This window comes from Nicotiana attenuata, unplaced genomic scaffold, assembly GCF_001879085.1.
Source record: "Nicotiana attenuata strain UT unplaced genomic scaffold, NIATTr2, whole genome shotgun sequence".
In the NCBI taxonomy this organism is placed as follows: Eukaryota; Viridiplantae; Streptophyta; class Magnoliopsida; order Solanales; family Solanaceae; genus Nicotiana; species Nicotiana attenuata.
This window is the reverse complement of record NW_017674019.1, coordinates 6,240-21,419: the sequence shown is the minus strand read 5'-3', so window position 1 is coordinate 21,419 and position 15,180 is coordinate 6,240. Positions and strand designations below refer to the sequence as shown.

Here is a 15,180-nt window from a genome sequence, read left to right as displayed (position 1 = left end):
GTGCTCTTCCGATCTAATAGTTTTTCTTTTTTGATCACTGAACTTAATAATTTTTCATAGAATCCTTATATTAATTTGGTGCATGTCTTCTTCGTGGTGGTACCACTCCCTTCTTATTCAAATTTGTTTTACCATTTGGTCCTTTTAATGCTACGTGTATAGTGAATTATGTTTGGTTAATGATTATTGGAATATTGGATAACAATAAAGATGAATTTTTCCACAGAACACTCATATACAATTTTGGGTTGGTGAAAGACAACATGAATAACCTTCCATCACTGGCAATATTTTTTTGATTGGCCGCCGAAATAATTACCAAGTAGAGCAGTCCAACAGACAACAATAAGAATAAGGCTTAAAATAGATGCATAACTTAGTGTGAGATTCCAATCTTTGTAAATAAAGATAGAAATAAAACAAAAGAAAATTTTCCTTGCATACAAGTAATTTCTTTATTGCCGTAGAAATATGAACGACTATCCTTCAGCCTCCAATATAAATTACAGGAATATCTACTTATTGTTTTCCTTTCCTACAAGATTAGAGAGCCTAAATAAGTAAAACAACCGGGTAAAACTAATATACATGTTTAACTTCTTTTGGTTTCTCAAGTTGAATTAACTTAGAAACATAAGACAGTTCAAGATTTCCTCCAACCCAATATCGTTATCTTTACACCATAAGATCACTCACTCTCCTATTTAAAAATCAATACATCAACTCATCTTTCACTAAAAGTTAAAATTCTATTATCAATTGCAAATAGTAATTATAATAAAAAATTAAATCCATCCAAACCAACGCAAGAAATTAAATATCCCTTTCTGCAGTTTGTTTTCAATTCCATAGCAAATGCTATCATTTCGTGTCAAAAAGATATAATGAACTTTGCATGAATAAGAAAATTAAAACAAATAGGAGGAGGAAAAAATATAAACTTAGAGAGTGAATCTAATTACCTTGAAGAAAAGCATCCAACGTTAAGGTATATCACGCCCACAATACAAATGAGATAGCATGAATTATCAAAAGCTAGCAAATATTGAGTAAGAAGCAATTATGGGACTCAAAAGTATAAACTTTAAAAATGTAGGCATACTTTTGTAGATGAGGAAATGGGTCCATTTGCCAAAACAATATGCTGCAGTATTTTTCAAAGCACATTTGAAGCTAAAATGGATGGATCACATCTTGATAGCACATGAGGCTTAGGTATTGTCTTTTTATCTCCTATGATACATTAAAATACATTAATAAAAATTAATTAAAGGGAAGGGGAGAAGAACCATAACGTTTACAGAATTGAATGTACACTTTTAGGCTTTTAAATATAAGCTAAACTAATAGAATGGAGAAGAAAAAAAATCAAAAAAACCAGAAAAAAGATAAATATGAAAGCTGCCCAAATAGGGATGCCACATCTTGGTCAATTCCCAGCTTTATATATATATATATATATATATATATATATATATATATATATATATATATATATATATATAAATATATATATATATATATATATATATTGATGATTGATTGATTGATTTCATTATTTAACCTCTTTGTCCCTCTCTTCTTTTATTTTTTTTTTATGTGAGAATAACTAACAATTAGTACTTACTCATAAGTTACTTGTAATTTTGATATTTAAATGGGAAAACAAAAGATATAATCCTAAAGCTCGCAGTAACTATTGTATCAAAGCTTCTAATTGATAATCATGATATCTTGGACTTGTAATATATGAAATTGCACTATTTTGATTTAGGTTAGTTGTTAGTAATTTAGTATAGGAAAACCACGATTCAATTAAGCTCGTACACTGTAAAGGCTACGAGTATGTACGAGCTCCTGTTTTTTCCAGCTGAGAATGTGAAATTCAAAAATAACGTCGATCCGGCTGGCGGCTCCTGCATCTCCTGCCTCGATACAAGAGATCGGCCCCGAAGCAAGATATGGTGGGTGCCAGCAACTTTCACTTGTTAGGAGTGCAGATCCAGAAGAATGGTCTGGGCTTTCGAAAAGATGAAGATGCAAGGGGTAAAGAGACAGTCTTTTGAACGCCACCCACGTCTTTTTTTCTTTTGAACAAGCCTTCTAAATCCAAATTTTTTTTATTTGAGTCTCATGGTTGAATGTGAAAAAGAATTGCTTTTGTTTAGCAACAGTCTTAAAGCCCTTCTTTCTATTTTGTGCGTGTCAACTATTGATTCTATGCGCTGGCCTCGCGCTCCAAACTGATGGCGTCTCGACGTTCTCCTGGCTACGGTAGGTAACAGCAGGCACAAGCAAGCCCCTTTTTTTAGACTAGTTTGCTGCTAGGAGTCCCTAGAGTCGTCCTTTTGAATAAAAAAACCTTCGGGCCAGCCATGTTAGCTCCACATGAGAGCCTTTTAAATAAAGGCGGAGCAACAGGGAACGCCTAGACGACGTTTTTCTTCCTGGGCTGCAGGATCATCGGGAATGGACTAAGGGCCTACCAACCCTTTCTTAATCTAAGGCATCTACCCCTGGCAGACTGGTAATTGAAAAATAGCTACAATTTCAAAAGCAATTAGCCACTTTCCATTTAAGATAAATTTAAACGAAAATATTGTTCAAAATCCAGAAAATATTTCAGCATAATATACTGGAGTTTGAATTTTTTACATGTGAACTTCCAACATAATATACTAGAGTTCCAGTACAATATACTGGAGTTCCAGCATAATAAATTGGTCTAGCATAATATGCTGGAAGTTCATACACAGGTGTTCCAATCTCCAGTATATTATGCTCAGTGGCGGATCCAGGATCTTGTAGTCGTGGGTGCTCCGCCTCTTTGTCTACTGGGGCGGACCTAGAGCATTGAGTATGGGTTCCCGGGAACCCAGTAACTCTTGCGTAGACCCTGTATTTATATTAAGATATTCACTAAATTTTTATAAATATCTAACTGTGAACCTAGTTATTGTTGCATATTAATTTAAAATTACGGTAGAAACCCATAAACTTCAAATCCTGGATCCGCCTCTGTCTACCGTTGTTGCGGTCACAACATATAAGTGCACAACTACGTCTTACAACGATAGTAAAAATGTTTAACGAATATACTAAATTAATATTATAGTTAATAACTTAATTTATTCACGATTATCCCTCACGATTTTCATTTTCTAATTTTTTGCTTATTTTATGTTTATTTCAGAATCAACCTTCATTGCAGCTTTAGATTGAACATAAATTGAACATTTTTAATTAATTACAAAAAAATTTATACCATTTTACGAATTTCCTTCTACAATAGAAAAAGATGTAGTTTTGTCCGCTTAGGTTTGATGGGGTTTGGGGAAAAGAAATTAAAAAAGCAAAGAAAACAAAAAAAAAAATGAAAAAGGGCATTTATTTTTGGAGAAGAATGGGTCAGGCTATTGGGGAAGAAAATAGAAAGAGAAAGGAGAAAAATTAAAATGAAGCAAATAAAATTAAAAGAGAAGAACAAAAGTACTGACTACTGAGGGGATTATTAATAGATATTTTTTCTTTCCTATACCATATATGAAATCTTATTACCAAAAATGTGCATAGTTTCTAATTTATCCGCCCTGTCCACATTTTTTCTACGGTTATTATACCAATCATTAAATACTAATTAATAGTAGCTGAATCTTCCTAATTTGTCGAGCTAAAATTGAGGAACAGAATATTCTAAAAAGATTTGGCGTAAATCAGATCAAATCATATTCTTACAGATATTCCTATTTAGGCGCGCTACAATTATGGAAGTAAATATTCTTCCAGATATTTTTCACTATTGATAGCTATTAAAAAGCTTGAAAGCTTTGAATTCAAATTTGGATTTTCAAAAATCATTATTTGTTTGGATTAGGTGTTGTTGAAAATAATCGGGAATATGGTTTGGAGTTTATATCTCAATTTTGAGGGGTTTTGGTGAAGATTAGACTTGGTTTTGACTGAAATTCAGATTGAAACTCGAAGAAGAAGAAGAAGAAGACATATTGCAGAAATTGTAGATAAATTGTAGATTATTTGTATTCTGATTGTAGATGCTTTATTTTCTATTTTCACAAATAAAAAACGGCTAAAACTTCTACAAATCTTCTGAAAAAACGTAATTATGTCAAAAATCACAATTATGCTACAATTGGATGGGAATTGGGATATAAAAATTCAATGTATGCAGTTTGTAGATATTTTGTAGATAAATTGTAGATTATTTGTATTCTAATTGTAGGTGCTTTGTTTTCTGTTTTCACAAATCAAAAACGATTAAAACTTCTACAAATCTTCTGCAAAAAACGCAATTATGTCGAAAATGCCAATTATGCTACAATTGAAATTGGAATTGGGATATTAAAATTCAATGTATCCGGTTTGTAGATATTTTGTAGATAAATTGTAGATTATTTGTATTCTGATTGTAGATGCATTGTTTTCTGTTTTCACAAATCCAAAACGACTAAAACTTCTACAAAATCTTCTGCAAAAAACAGTCTACAATTTATCTACAATTTATCTATAATTTCTGCAATATGTCTTCTTCTTCTTCTTCTTCTTCTTCTTCTTCTTCTTCTTCTTCTTCTTCTTCTTCGAGTTTCAATCTGAATTTCAGTCAAAACCAAGTCTAATCTTCACCAAAACCCCTCAAAATTGAGATATAAACTCCAAAACATATTCCCAATTATTTTCAACAACACCCAATCAAAATAAATAATGATTTTTGAAAACCCAAATTTGAATTCAAAGCTTCAAAGCTATTTAATGGCTGTCAATGGTGGAATTGCTGCTCTCTTGTCTCTTTGAAGGTTTGTTCTTCTTCATTGAGAAAATTTGAAGCTGAAGGTAAATGTGTGTATGAACTTTGAAGATTTGACTTCAATTTTGATGAACTTTGTTGTTCTTCATTGATGAACTTCAACTGGAGTAAAATGGGGAACCAACTTTGTTGAAGGGTTTCTTCAATTTTCTGTGAATTTAGAGGGAGAATTTGGTTTCAGAAGATAGAAAATGGTAAAAAGAACGTGGGTATGGGTAAAACGTGGGTGGGACTGAGGGGTTAGGAGAGAGAAACGTGCAGATTCCTTTAATTAAGGAGTAAAAAATGTACAATTAATTATACCCTTAATTAATTATGGTATAGAATTGGTAATTTAGAATATTAAGTGTAATTAAGTCAAATCTTAAACATTGAGGGTAATAAGATTTCCTATGTGGCATAGGAATATAAAAATCTCTTATTAATATCAAAATGATAAAGATATTTTCAGGGATTCGATTCTGCGATCCTCCCATCTAGACATCTCTTTGGTGCACTTTCTAACCAAAGCATCCACCTGCTTATTTTGTTCCTGGGTGCTGACTCAAATTATTTGTTAGTTTAATATCAATTGTATACATAAAACAGTGGTTCCGCATCAAAAGCAATGGGTGCTAGAGCACCCATATGGCTCCACGTGCATCCGCCCATGATTATGCTGGAAGTTTACGTGTGCTGGAGTTCCGGCATAATATGCTGGAAGTTGATACACAGGTGCACCAATCTCCAGTATATTATGCTGGAACTCTTTGTGTTTCAGCAAAATAGTGATTATTTTTCAATGACTTTGCAAACGCTGCTATTTTTCAATTATCAGTCTGAAAACTGGCTAGCTCGTGCTATTTTCACGTTATTCGACAGAAGCCCTTCCAAAATGTCTATAAGGATCTAGGCCCGTTTGGCTATTAAAAAAATCACTTTTTAAAAAAAAATTATCTTTTTTATCGGAATTAGTGTTTGACTATAAAAATTTCAAATTTCAAATTTCATTTGATGTCGAATTTTGAAAATTTTAAAAGCTCTAAAAAGTTATTTTTCAAAGTTTTCACTTCAAATCACTCCAAAAAAATTAAAAATAGCTCCAAATTGTGTTCATGTCAAAACACAGCTCTACGCCCCTGTTTCGCCATAGATTTTGTCAATTTTTTTTTGGCAAATACCTGTTTGTTTATAGATTTTATCCATATTTTGGCAAATTTCCAAATTCCAAAACCAGCTCAAGAGCTATTTTTCGCCCAAAATATTACCATTTGGTTTTAAAAAAAAATTCAAAAAATTGCCCCAAATTTTTGTATTTTATAAAAAAACCCACTTTCTATTATTATGACCCAATTAATCCATATCTACCCACTGTTCCCTTATTAAGCTCATGTGGCTTTGGCCTTCTCTATAAACAGAAGGAAAAGTTGTGCCAATCCACCGCAAAGACAAATTTGAAGGTAATGTGCTAAAATCTGCTAATGTTTGTATAAATTTTCTTTAAGATTTGTTTCGCTTGTTTGGTATGAATTTTCTTCAGAGTTGTTGGGTATTTTTGATAGTTTTTAAAACTTATGGGTATAAATCACTTTCATATTTTTTCAAAAAAAGTGAAATATGTTTTGAAAAATTATGTCCAAACAGATTTTCATCTTCAAACCAAACTTCACCCAATCAAATTTTTTAAAACAAATTTGTGAACTATGGCCAAATGCTAGCTAAATTTCAAATACTATGTTTACTTGAAAACAAAATTATTTTTTTGGGAATTTCATAGTTCTTTATGCTAAAGCCCACTTAAGATGGTAAAATGACCACTCAGATCGACAGCAGCCCTTCCAAAATGTCTTGTTTTAATATATTATTGCATAGTACTATATATAGAATGAAATTAGCAAAGTTACACCCCACTACACACCTTGTTTAAACAGCGCAATCGGTGAAATTAGTGAGAATTGCAAATGGGATTGTTTTTCTGTAAGGCGTTTAAGACTTATCATATAAAACCAACTTTAGAACATAAAACATTCTGGACTAATCTATGCAGTTTATGAAATTCGTTCCCTCCATAATTAGCGTCAGTATACTGTAATGGGCTAATTTATTGTGTAGCAACAAATATGATATTGACAGTTTAGATATGTTAAGTGAGATATAAGGATGACTAAAGTTGAAGTTTACAGTTAACCCAGGAATAAACGTGCATTTTTTCTTTATTATAGTATACTAGTAGTCGTACCCGTGCGATGCGCGGTCAATATTAAAAAAATATTTGTCACTTTGTTAATTTTTCGATGTTACATTTGGAATTATCACAATTATTTGATTATCCTATTCTATATAAATAGAATAGATATTGTCTAAATTTTAATAAATAAAATCTCCATTAAATTAAAGGGACTTATATAGTAATCAAATAATATTTTCGTTATGTATTTTTATTTATTATACTATCCAATATTTAGTATAATTATATTGTTAATAGAAATTATGACACTTGTCATTATAACATTTCTTTGCCTCTCCTATTATATATATAAAGATATAGATTTCTTTGACTCTCCTACTATATATATTATATATTATATACTATACATATATTATATTATATTATATTAAATAGATTTTTTATTTTTTATTTTAAAATAATTTTAAAACTCCAATTTGAAACTACGCCCCAATTTGAATTAGTAATTCATTATCTTATTTAATTTTGTTTTATATTTTAAAATTATTTTAAAACTCCAACTTGAAACTACTTCCCGATTTGAATGGGTAGTTTTTCTTCTCTTTTTTCATTTTTTTGTTGGTAAATTTTTTTTTTTTGCTTTTTATTTTATATATAAATAGATTGTTCGTTTTTTTATTTCAAAATAATTTTAAAACTCCAATTTGAAACTACTCCCCAATTTGAATTGGTAATTCATTATTTTTTTTAATTTTGTTTTTTATTTTAAAACTCCAACTTGAAACTACTTCCCAATTTGAATGGGTAGTTTTTCTTCTCTTTTTTCGTTTTTTTTATAGGTAAATTTTTTTTGCTTTTTATTTTAAAATAATTTTAAAACTTAAACTTGAAACCACTACCACGAAATTTAAATGGGTAGTTACTTTGTATATATTGATTTTTCGTTTTTTAATTATATTTAATTATAAGATATCTATATTTATTAATCCAAATAAAGTAACCAATTAATATATATATATATATATATATATATATATATATATATATATGTTAGTTTTTTATTTTATTTTATTATTTTCGTTTTTTATATGTATATTATATAAATATATTTTTCATTTTTTTATTTTAAGATAATTATAAAACTCCAATTTGAAACTACTCCCCAATTTGAATTGGTAATTCATTATTTTTTTTTTAATTTTGTTTTTTATTTTAAAATAATTTAAAAACTCAAACTTGAAACTACTCCCACCCAATTTGAATGGGTAGTTATTTTTTATGTATTTATTTTTTGTTTTTTTTATTATATTTAATTATAAGATATCTATATTTATTAATCCAAATAAAGTAACCAATTAATATATATGGTAGTTTTTTATTGTATTTTATTATTTTCTTTTTTTATATGTATTTAAATTCAATAATAAGTAAACAATAACTAATTATAAACTAAATAATTAATTAGTAACCAATTATGCCATGTGGCATTTTTTTAGGCTGCCACTTGGCTTAAGGAGAGGGCTTTTTCCTCTCCTTTTAATAATATATAGATCTTTGATATTCTACAGCTATAGTTATTTCTGGTAATGTTATGATTAAGAACCGCGCGCTAAAGAGGAGGACAATCGCAAGAGAAAAGTATGAATAAGATAGATCGTTAATGAGTGAAATTAATTTACTTCGCATGAACTTCGTATATACTTCACAAAGCCAAATGTAATTTTCTTATTTCAAAATTGAGCAATCAAAAGAAATTTAGAGGGTGTTTGGCTAAGCTTATAAAAGCTCGTCAAACTAGCTTATAATTACTTTTTTGGTTAGTATATCTTCTATGAACGGTAGTTCTTTTGCTCCAAAACATCCTTCAATATTTGCACTTTCCGTAGCCTGAAATTTCAAGATACAATTATACAAAGGAATCGAATCATTAAGCTCTCACAACATGATTTCAAATCAAAGCAACTTAACCATCCCAACTTACTTGGATCTCTAGTGATGACAGCTCCAGTTCCTTTAAAATCACAAGCATAACCATACTTCCACTAGGTTGGATTGCCCAAGTCCATATAAGGAGATCACCAGCCCATTCCCCAATCAATGTGTCCCCTCGCATGCCCAGACCACCAACTGGAGCGTGAACAATATATTATAGGGGCTCAAACGGGAACAGATCTGGCTCTGATACCATGTAAAGATATGACATTTGGGCCTAACTCAACACCAAAAGCTAGCTCATGAGGCGAGGATTGCCCAAGTTCATAAGGAGGCTATCAGTCCATTCCCCAACCAATGTAGGACTCTAACCCACTCCAACACCCCCTTGCACGACCAGACCACCTACCGGAGTGTAGACAATAATCAATGTTCCTCTGTATTGCTTCCTTATTTGCTCCTGATTTCGGAAGACACCATCTTTTTCCTTTAGCAGGTGCAGGTGTTGTTGGATTCATAGGTGCAGCCTTTGGTGTCGAATACGATGGAATCACTTTTGCCTGCAGACCAGAGCCAATTTTACAGACACATCAAGCACACGTACAGGAGTATTAACAAATATGTTCTACTATTAGTGTGACTATGATCATTAACGGGCGCAGCAGCATTGGCAGCATTAGCTACCGTTGGACGTAGGATTCCTATGTCATAAACTGGCGTCATATTAGGCTTGAACAATCCAAAATTTCTTTCACAAGTTGGCCCTGGTTTTAAATCCTCATTGAAGAGTGCAAAAATGTACGTTTCAAATGTCCTGTTAGGCATTAGTGGTGTCCCAACACCAGACATCACGTGTTGCATGAGCTTTCTATTGTATTCCGCCGCGCTTCCAACGTCTACTCCAGCTTGCCCTGGATCTCCTTTCGACGGCCACCCAGTTTCTGCAATAACAATCTCAATATCTTCAAAATCCAGGAGCTTTAGGGCCGAGTAGACGGCGTCTAACTGTGCATCCAGCATGTTCGTGTAGGTGAGTCGTGTGTTTTCGTCGAACACCCCTGGATTAGGCCTGAAGAGTGCATAATCTAGTGTGTTTTGAGAAAAACCAAAAAATGGATATGGGTTTATCATGAATGGTGAATTAGTAGCTCTGAGGAAGTCAAGCAATGGCTTGAGAATATGGATGTCATATCCTGGTCTAAATTTCCCAGTGGAAGGTGGGCTAGAACTTGCGAGTATGCCTAGGGAATGTGGTGTAGAAATTTGGATGAGACGGTCCAAGGATCTTTCGACGAGGGCAGCGTGGAGTGTTTCCATAGCAGGAACTAGGCTCCCAATAAGTAACTTGTTGGCAGTTGAAATTACTTCATTGCCAACAAGTATTCTCACTATGTTGGTGGCGGGGATGTGAGGCAGGACGTTAGTTTCCACCCATTGCCGGGCAAAACTTAACTTGGTAAGGTGTGGAATAAAGTCATTGGGGACGTTGGGAGTCACTGAAATACCAGTGTGAGCAAATGCTTTCAAGATTTCTGGGTTGGCATCAAAGAGTCTCACACTACGGATAAATGTGGATTCAAGGAGGAAGCGCGCAACTTGGACTGGTGGAGGCAGGTCGTCAGCCACTGTGCCGTAATTGATACCAATTGTTCCTTCAACTCCTATTACAAAAAGAGAAGCTCAAATTATATCCTCTGACAGTGTATATAAAGCACATGTTATTGAACTCAGTGGCATGCATTTGAATGCTTTGATTTGATAAACAAAAAGACTTGCTTACCTTGAATGAAAATTGGTGTAAGGATGACAAGCAATGCGCCGAGAAGATGAACTAGGGGTGAGTAGAAGACCTTCGCCATTACTGCGCTTGGTTGTTGCAGGTTGCTGCAAATATGTCTGCATGTCAGCAGCTTGGCTGAAGAAAGGCACCTGTGCTAGATGCTTTCCTTTGGAAATTGGCATTCAGATTGATGTTCTGGGTTGTCAAGGGAGGAAAGGTATATTCATAGAACAACTAGTACAGGAGAGGAATCTCTTCTTTTTCGCTTTGGCAAATATGGATATGAGATACACCCCTTAGATCTTACCATAGGAATATGCTAGTTTTGTCCCTTTTCACATCAAAGACAACGTTGATAAAGGAAAATTGTTGCCTGCTTTTTTAAAGCTTTTACCAGTATTATTTCGAACATTTTGACATAGACATTGGAAAAATATTTTGATGTCAAAAACATAACATTGACAGAAAACAAGGCAAGGGAAAACAGAAAATACGGGGAATAGTCAAATTTAAATCTTTTGACGTGAGTATTTTGAAACTTTAAACTTGTCTATCACAAATTTTTTATGTCGAAAAAGTTCATTGACAGAAACCGGGCAAGAATTAGAAAACATGCAGGAGACATTCTTCAATAGCTTAAAATAAAGGACAAGTTGTACATCTAGGATAAAGGGTAAACCAGTCAGGACTCAGGATCGCGGGAAATTCTAGGATACCTTAGTTTTTTGCAATTAGACATGATATTCCAAATTATCCCTCTGATACACTCACACAGTCCCCCAACCACATTACCTGATGCATATTTCTAACTTCTTATCCATAGACCAGAACAACAAATTGGCCGAGGCGTTGAGCAAATTACAGAGTGTGATTTGCTTCTAGAAACCAACTTAAGTCCATCAGGTTAAACATGTGAAGTTTAACTAGAGTTTCGTGTACAAACAGTGTAAATTACTGAACTTCAAATGAAAAGGGGGGAGCAGACTCCTAGTTGCCTCTACCAGCACAGCTCACCCATTTTGCTATACCAAAATGACAAATATATGAGTAGTAGCTTACATTCAATTATCCCACGGATTATGGAAGATGAATCAAGTATAAGAAAACTGGACAATAGCATACGGTTATCTACATCCCAAGTTAACTCTCCCTTCTTCGTTAATAGTTTTATTCAGACATATTTTCTGAAGATCGATGTAGCCAATGATTGTGTCCTCAAAATCTGCATCTTCAAGTTGAGCATCATTAAAGGTAGATCCAGATAGTACAGTGTTCTTAAATGAAGCTCCCTGGAGGTTGGCTTTCTCAAAGTTCACTCGATCTAGAACAGCATTCGAAAAGTCCGTCCCTGTAAATAGTGAAGAGTCAGATTCCCAACCTAGAAAAAGATGCATTTCTTCGAATGAGGCATACAAGTTAGAAAGCTTCAGCCACTGTTTAGCCTTTCCAGTAAGACGTAATGTGTGGTAGTTGTCAAACTTTGCCCATGGCTACTGTAGAAAATAAGAGAAAGTCTTGGAGGACAATACTACTATGATTTTCTAAAACATATTATACCCCAAATATAAATGCTGCAGCTTTTATTGGTTTTACTTCAGTGAAGAGACAGAAATAAGAAAGTTGGAAAAAGAAACATATACTTAATCGGTCTTAAATTCAGACACGCAATATTCATCTGATGATTATTCTTCTCATCCGTAGTTCTTTTGTCAAAATTTATGGGAGTGATCAAAGAAATTCTTTTTATGGTCCATTTGCAAGTAGTTATGACTATAACAAAAAATTTCTCATTGGTCAGTCAGTGTGGCAATAATGAGAGCATGGATAAGAGACATTCAATGATCAATTTTTCCATTTTATCTTGCTCAAACACGGAATAGTTGAGAAGTACTCTATCATGGTGCAAGTTACTAAATAATTCCTGCTGTTCCAACCAGCCTTGACATTAGAGGCAAATTACAAATTGATGGACATTGTATAAGTTATTATAAGCTGGTTAAAAGACCCTCATCATATATCTCATGAAATACTAGGTTTTCATTACCACATACAGGAATGTTTACACAAATATAACTTGTAATAATTCAATCAAATGCATTCGTTCCTTATCTCCTGCATTTCTTTGTTAGCCTATTGCTTCTTGGTAGGCTTTAAAAACACAAGCAGAGATTTGTTTTCTACAAAAATTGTTATGTTAACTTACCCTTAAAACTAGCTCCAACGGCATAAGCTTTAGACATGATCACTTCAGTCATGTCTGCACCATCAAATATTGCACCAGACATGAGTGCTGCTGCAAGTGACTTCCCCTTGAGGTTATTTTTCTCATTTGTGTAATCACAAAAGCGCAGATCAAGTGGTTTGTCATAAACACCATTGGCTTGACCTATTGTGTTACCAACAAAGGCCCGTGCACACCTATCTGGGTCTGTTGACAATGGAGGCAATCTCTGCAAAATCAACCCAAAAGTGTAAACAAATGATAATCTTGCATCCATGTACATATGAACCAATGACAACTCCTGATAGATTGCTCTGTCAAAATCTACATAGATTATTTCCTATCTTTGGAACACGAGCCCCAAGATGTTCTCTCTCCTTTAATAATACACTTGCACTTCCGTAAATCATCATATATTTCAAACTTCGTCCAATCCAACCTAGACTATAGCGCCTTCACATGAACTATATAGGTTCTTTTGTTTTTTTAAGTGAGGTAACATTGACATATTAACTGTGTAGCTAATGCAACTTAGGTAAAACTTGGTAACAAACTTTTAACATAAACCAGACAAATTTTGGTCTTCGATCCTAATTCATGACCAATCAAGAGAATGATAAAAATCCGAATCTACAGAGGAGTTAATCTGGTTGTGGATTGGAAAAATTAGACTTTGAATTTCTTATGCCATTTGGATTAGGATACTTGTTTGACAAACTAAAAACTTTAATGGCGATAATCATTTACATGAATTCGCTCACACAATTTAACTTGGTATCACCGCTTTTCGTTTAAGTCATGCGCCCATCGATCAACCAAAATATTTCTACCTACGTTAAGTGACACGCTGAAGAGTTAAAACTAAAAAATTAAAAGGATTCTAGATGCAGTGGTTTACAAGACCAATCAATACTGTGACCATTGAAATTAGATAAAATATATCAAATGCAAAGAAATATGTGAAATCGCATAGCAAGAGAGTAACTGTGTGGTATTTCCCCAACCTGACCAGCAGCAATTACGGGAGAAACAGAATTAGCCACTGCCCAAACAGCAAGGAACCCACAAGCAACATTCCTAAGTTGCTTGAACTGACACGAGCTCTCCTCATTATTTGAACCCTCGTTAGTAGCTGCCCCCAGAGGCAACAAACGTTAATCACATAAAAAATTATGATATTCAGATGCCATTTCAGCTTGAACAGTGTGAGATAATGATAATTTATAACTTGATTATGAGAAAAAAGAATCTCTAGAATCGTACCTGAACATTTGAATTGGATGGGTAAATGAAGTTGTGGAGTAGTGAAATGAGGACGATAACTTGAGGAACGACTGAGGGAATGAGATTTATACACCAGAGGAATAGATATGGACGCCATTGTTAGTGAATTGTGAGAGTATTATTGCCAGCATTGGTCTGAACTCATTCCGACTTTATCCATCCATCTGTAGATACTAGATACATTTCCATCCGACGTGGCATCTAGACGCTGCTCCTTTTCCTTTCTTTTGCGTTTTGGCCCCTTTCTTCTTCTACTATGACGTTATGGATCCAATTCTTTTATCCTTTTAGTGACTTTAGTCCTTCTACTTTAGATCATAGGGAGCGAGGGGGCTATTGGAAAATTCAATTGTATTGTAATTCTGGTTTTTGGTCAATTATTAATGATATAAGTGCATTTAAATCTTTAATTAATAAAGGGGTGCAATTTAGTCCCGGGGAGAGTATGTAAATGTGAAATAAAAAAGAGAGGAGTTGCAAATGGAATCTATCTCAAATGATTACTCAACCATTCACAATTACCTACTAAAGTTTATGTTGTTTGTAATATAAATGTCACTTAACTATTTCTATAACACTCAGAAGGTCACTCAACTAGAGTTCTTAAACTTTCGGCGCAAAAATACCTATTTTACCCTCTAAATTATCAATCTTTATTTTTAATATTATAATTTTTTCTCTTTTTACTCTATATTATGGACTTACCTATAGAATAAATATTTTTGCTTATAGAGTAAAATTATAAAACAATAAATTTAGTATTTTATTAGGTAATTTAAAATAGTTGAGTGATCATCTTACTAATGAACTCCTTGCAAATGGGATGTAATTTCTAAGTTGTATGATAATATTTCTCTTTCACAAGTGTAAATGGTGTTCCCTCAAAAGTGGTTAAGAAAAGAACTTAAAGTTAAAGGTGTTAACTTCAAGTTAGATTTAAGGACTAAATTATACTCCTATACTTTATTTCGTTA

General features: G+C 33.1%; 2 protein-coding genes across 4 annotated transcripts; both read right to left on the bottom strand.

Annotated features, from left to right (window-relative positions):
- Positions 1–8,676: 8,676 nt before the first annotated feature.
- Positions 8,677–11,470, bottom strand: LOC109217828 (glucan endo-1,3-beta-glucosidase). 3 transcript variants are annotated; one of them, XM_019382103.1, is made up of 4 exons: positions 10,702–11,470; positions 9,597–10,582; positions 8,971–9,448; positions 8,677–8,876 (listed from the first exon to the last, which is right to left on the bottom strand). In XM_019382103.1, exons 1-3 carry the CDS (start codon positions 10,778–10,780, stop codon positions 9,260–9,262), a joined length of 1,254 nt encoding a protein of 417 aa, XP_019237648.1. In that variant the 5' UTR covers positions 10,781–11,470; the 3' UTR covers positions 8,677–8,876; positions 8,971–9,259. The 3 variants fall into 3 exon arrangements, with proteins under 3 accessions (XP_019237648.1, XP_019237645.1, XP_019237646.1); XM_019382100.1 differs by having other exon boundaries at positions 8,971–10,582; XM_019382101.1 differs by having other exon boundaries at positions 8,677–10,582.
- Positions 11,471–11,600: 130 nt separating this feature from the next.
- LOC109217829 (thylakoid lumenal 17.4 kDa protein, chloroplastic) lies at positions 11,601–14,361 on the bottom strand. The gene is made up of 4 exons (XM_019382104.1): positions 14,186–14,361; positions 13,927–14,054; positions 12,905–13,151; positions 11,601–12,049 (listed from the first exon to the last, which is right to left on the bottom strand). Exons 1-4 carry the CDS (start codon positions 14,301–14,303, stop codon positions 11,826–11,828), a joined length of 717 nt encoding a protein of 238 aa, XP_019237649.1. The 5' UTR covers positions 14,304–14,361; the 3' UTR covers positions 11,601–11,825.
- Positions 14,362–15,180: the final 819 nt, after the last annotated feature.

Coding starts and splice junctions, on each gene's coding strand:
- LOC109217828 (XM_019382103.1), bottom strand. CDS start 10,780: ATGGCGAAGGTCTTCTACTCACCCCTAGTTCATCTTCTCGGCGCATTG. Junction 10,583..10,701: donor TACACCAATTTTCATTCAAG/GTAAGCAAGTCT, acceptor TTTTTGTAATAG/GAGTTGAAGGAACAATTGGT. Junction 9,449..9,596: donor TACGTCCAACGGTAGCTAAT/GCTGCCAATGCT, acceptor TCGACACCAAAG/GCTGCACCTATGAATCCAAC.
- LOC109217829 (XM_019382104.1), bottom strand. CDS start 14,303: ATGGCGTCCATATCTATTCCTCTGGTGTATAAATCTCATTCCCTCAGT. Junction 13,152..13,926: donor CCGTAATTGCTGCTGGTCAG/GTTGGGGAAATA, acceptor TTGATTTTGCAG/AGATTGCCTCCATTGTCAAC. Junction 12,050..12,904: donor CGTTGGAGCTAGTTTTAAGG/GTAAGTTAACAT, acceptor CACTATTTACAG/GGACGGACTTTTCGAATGCT.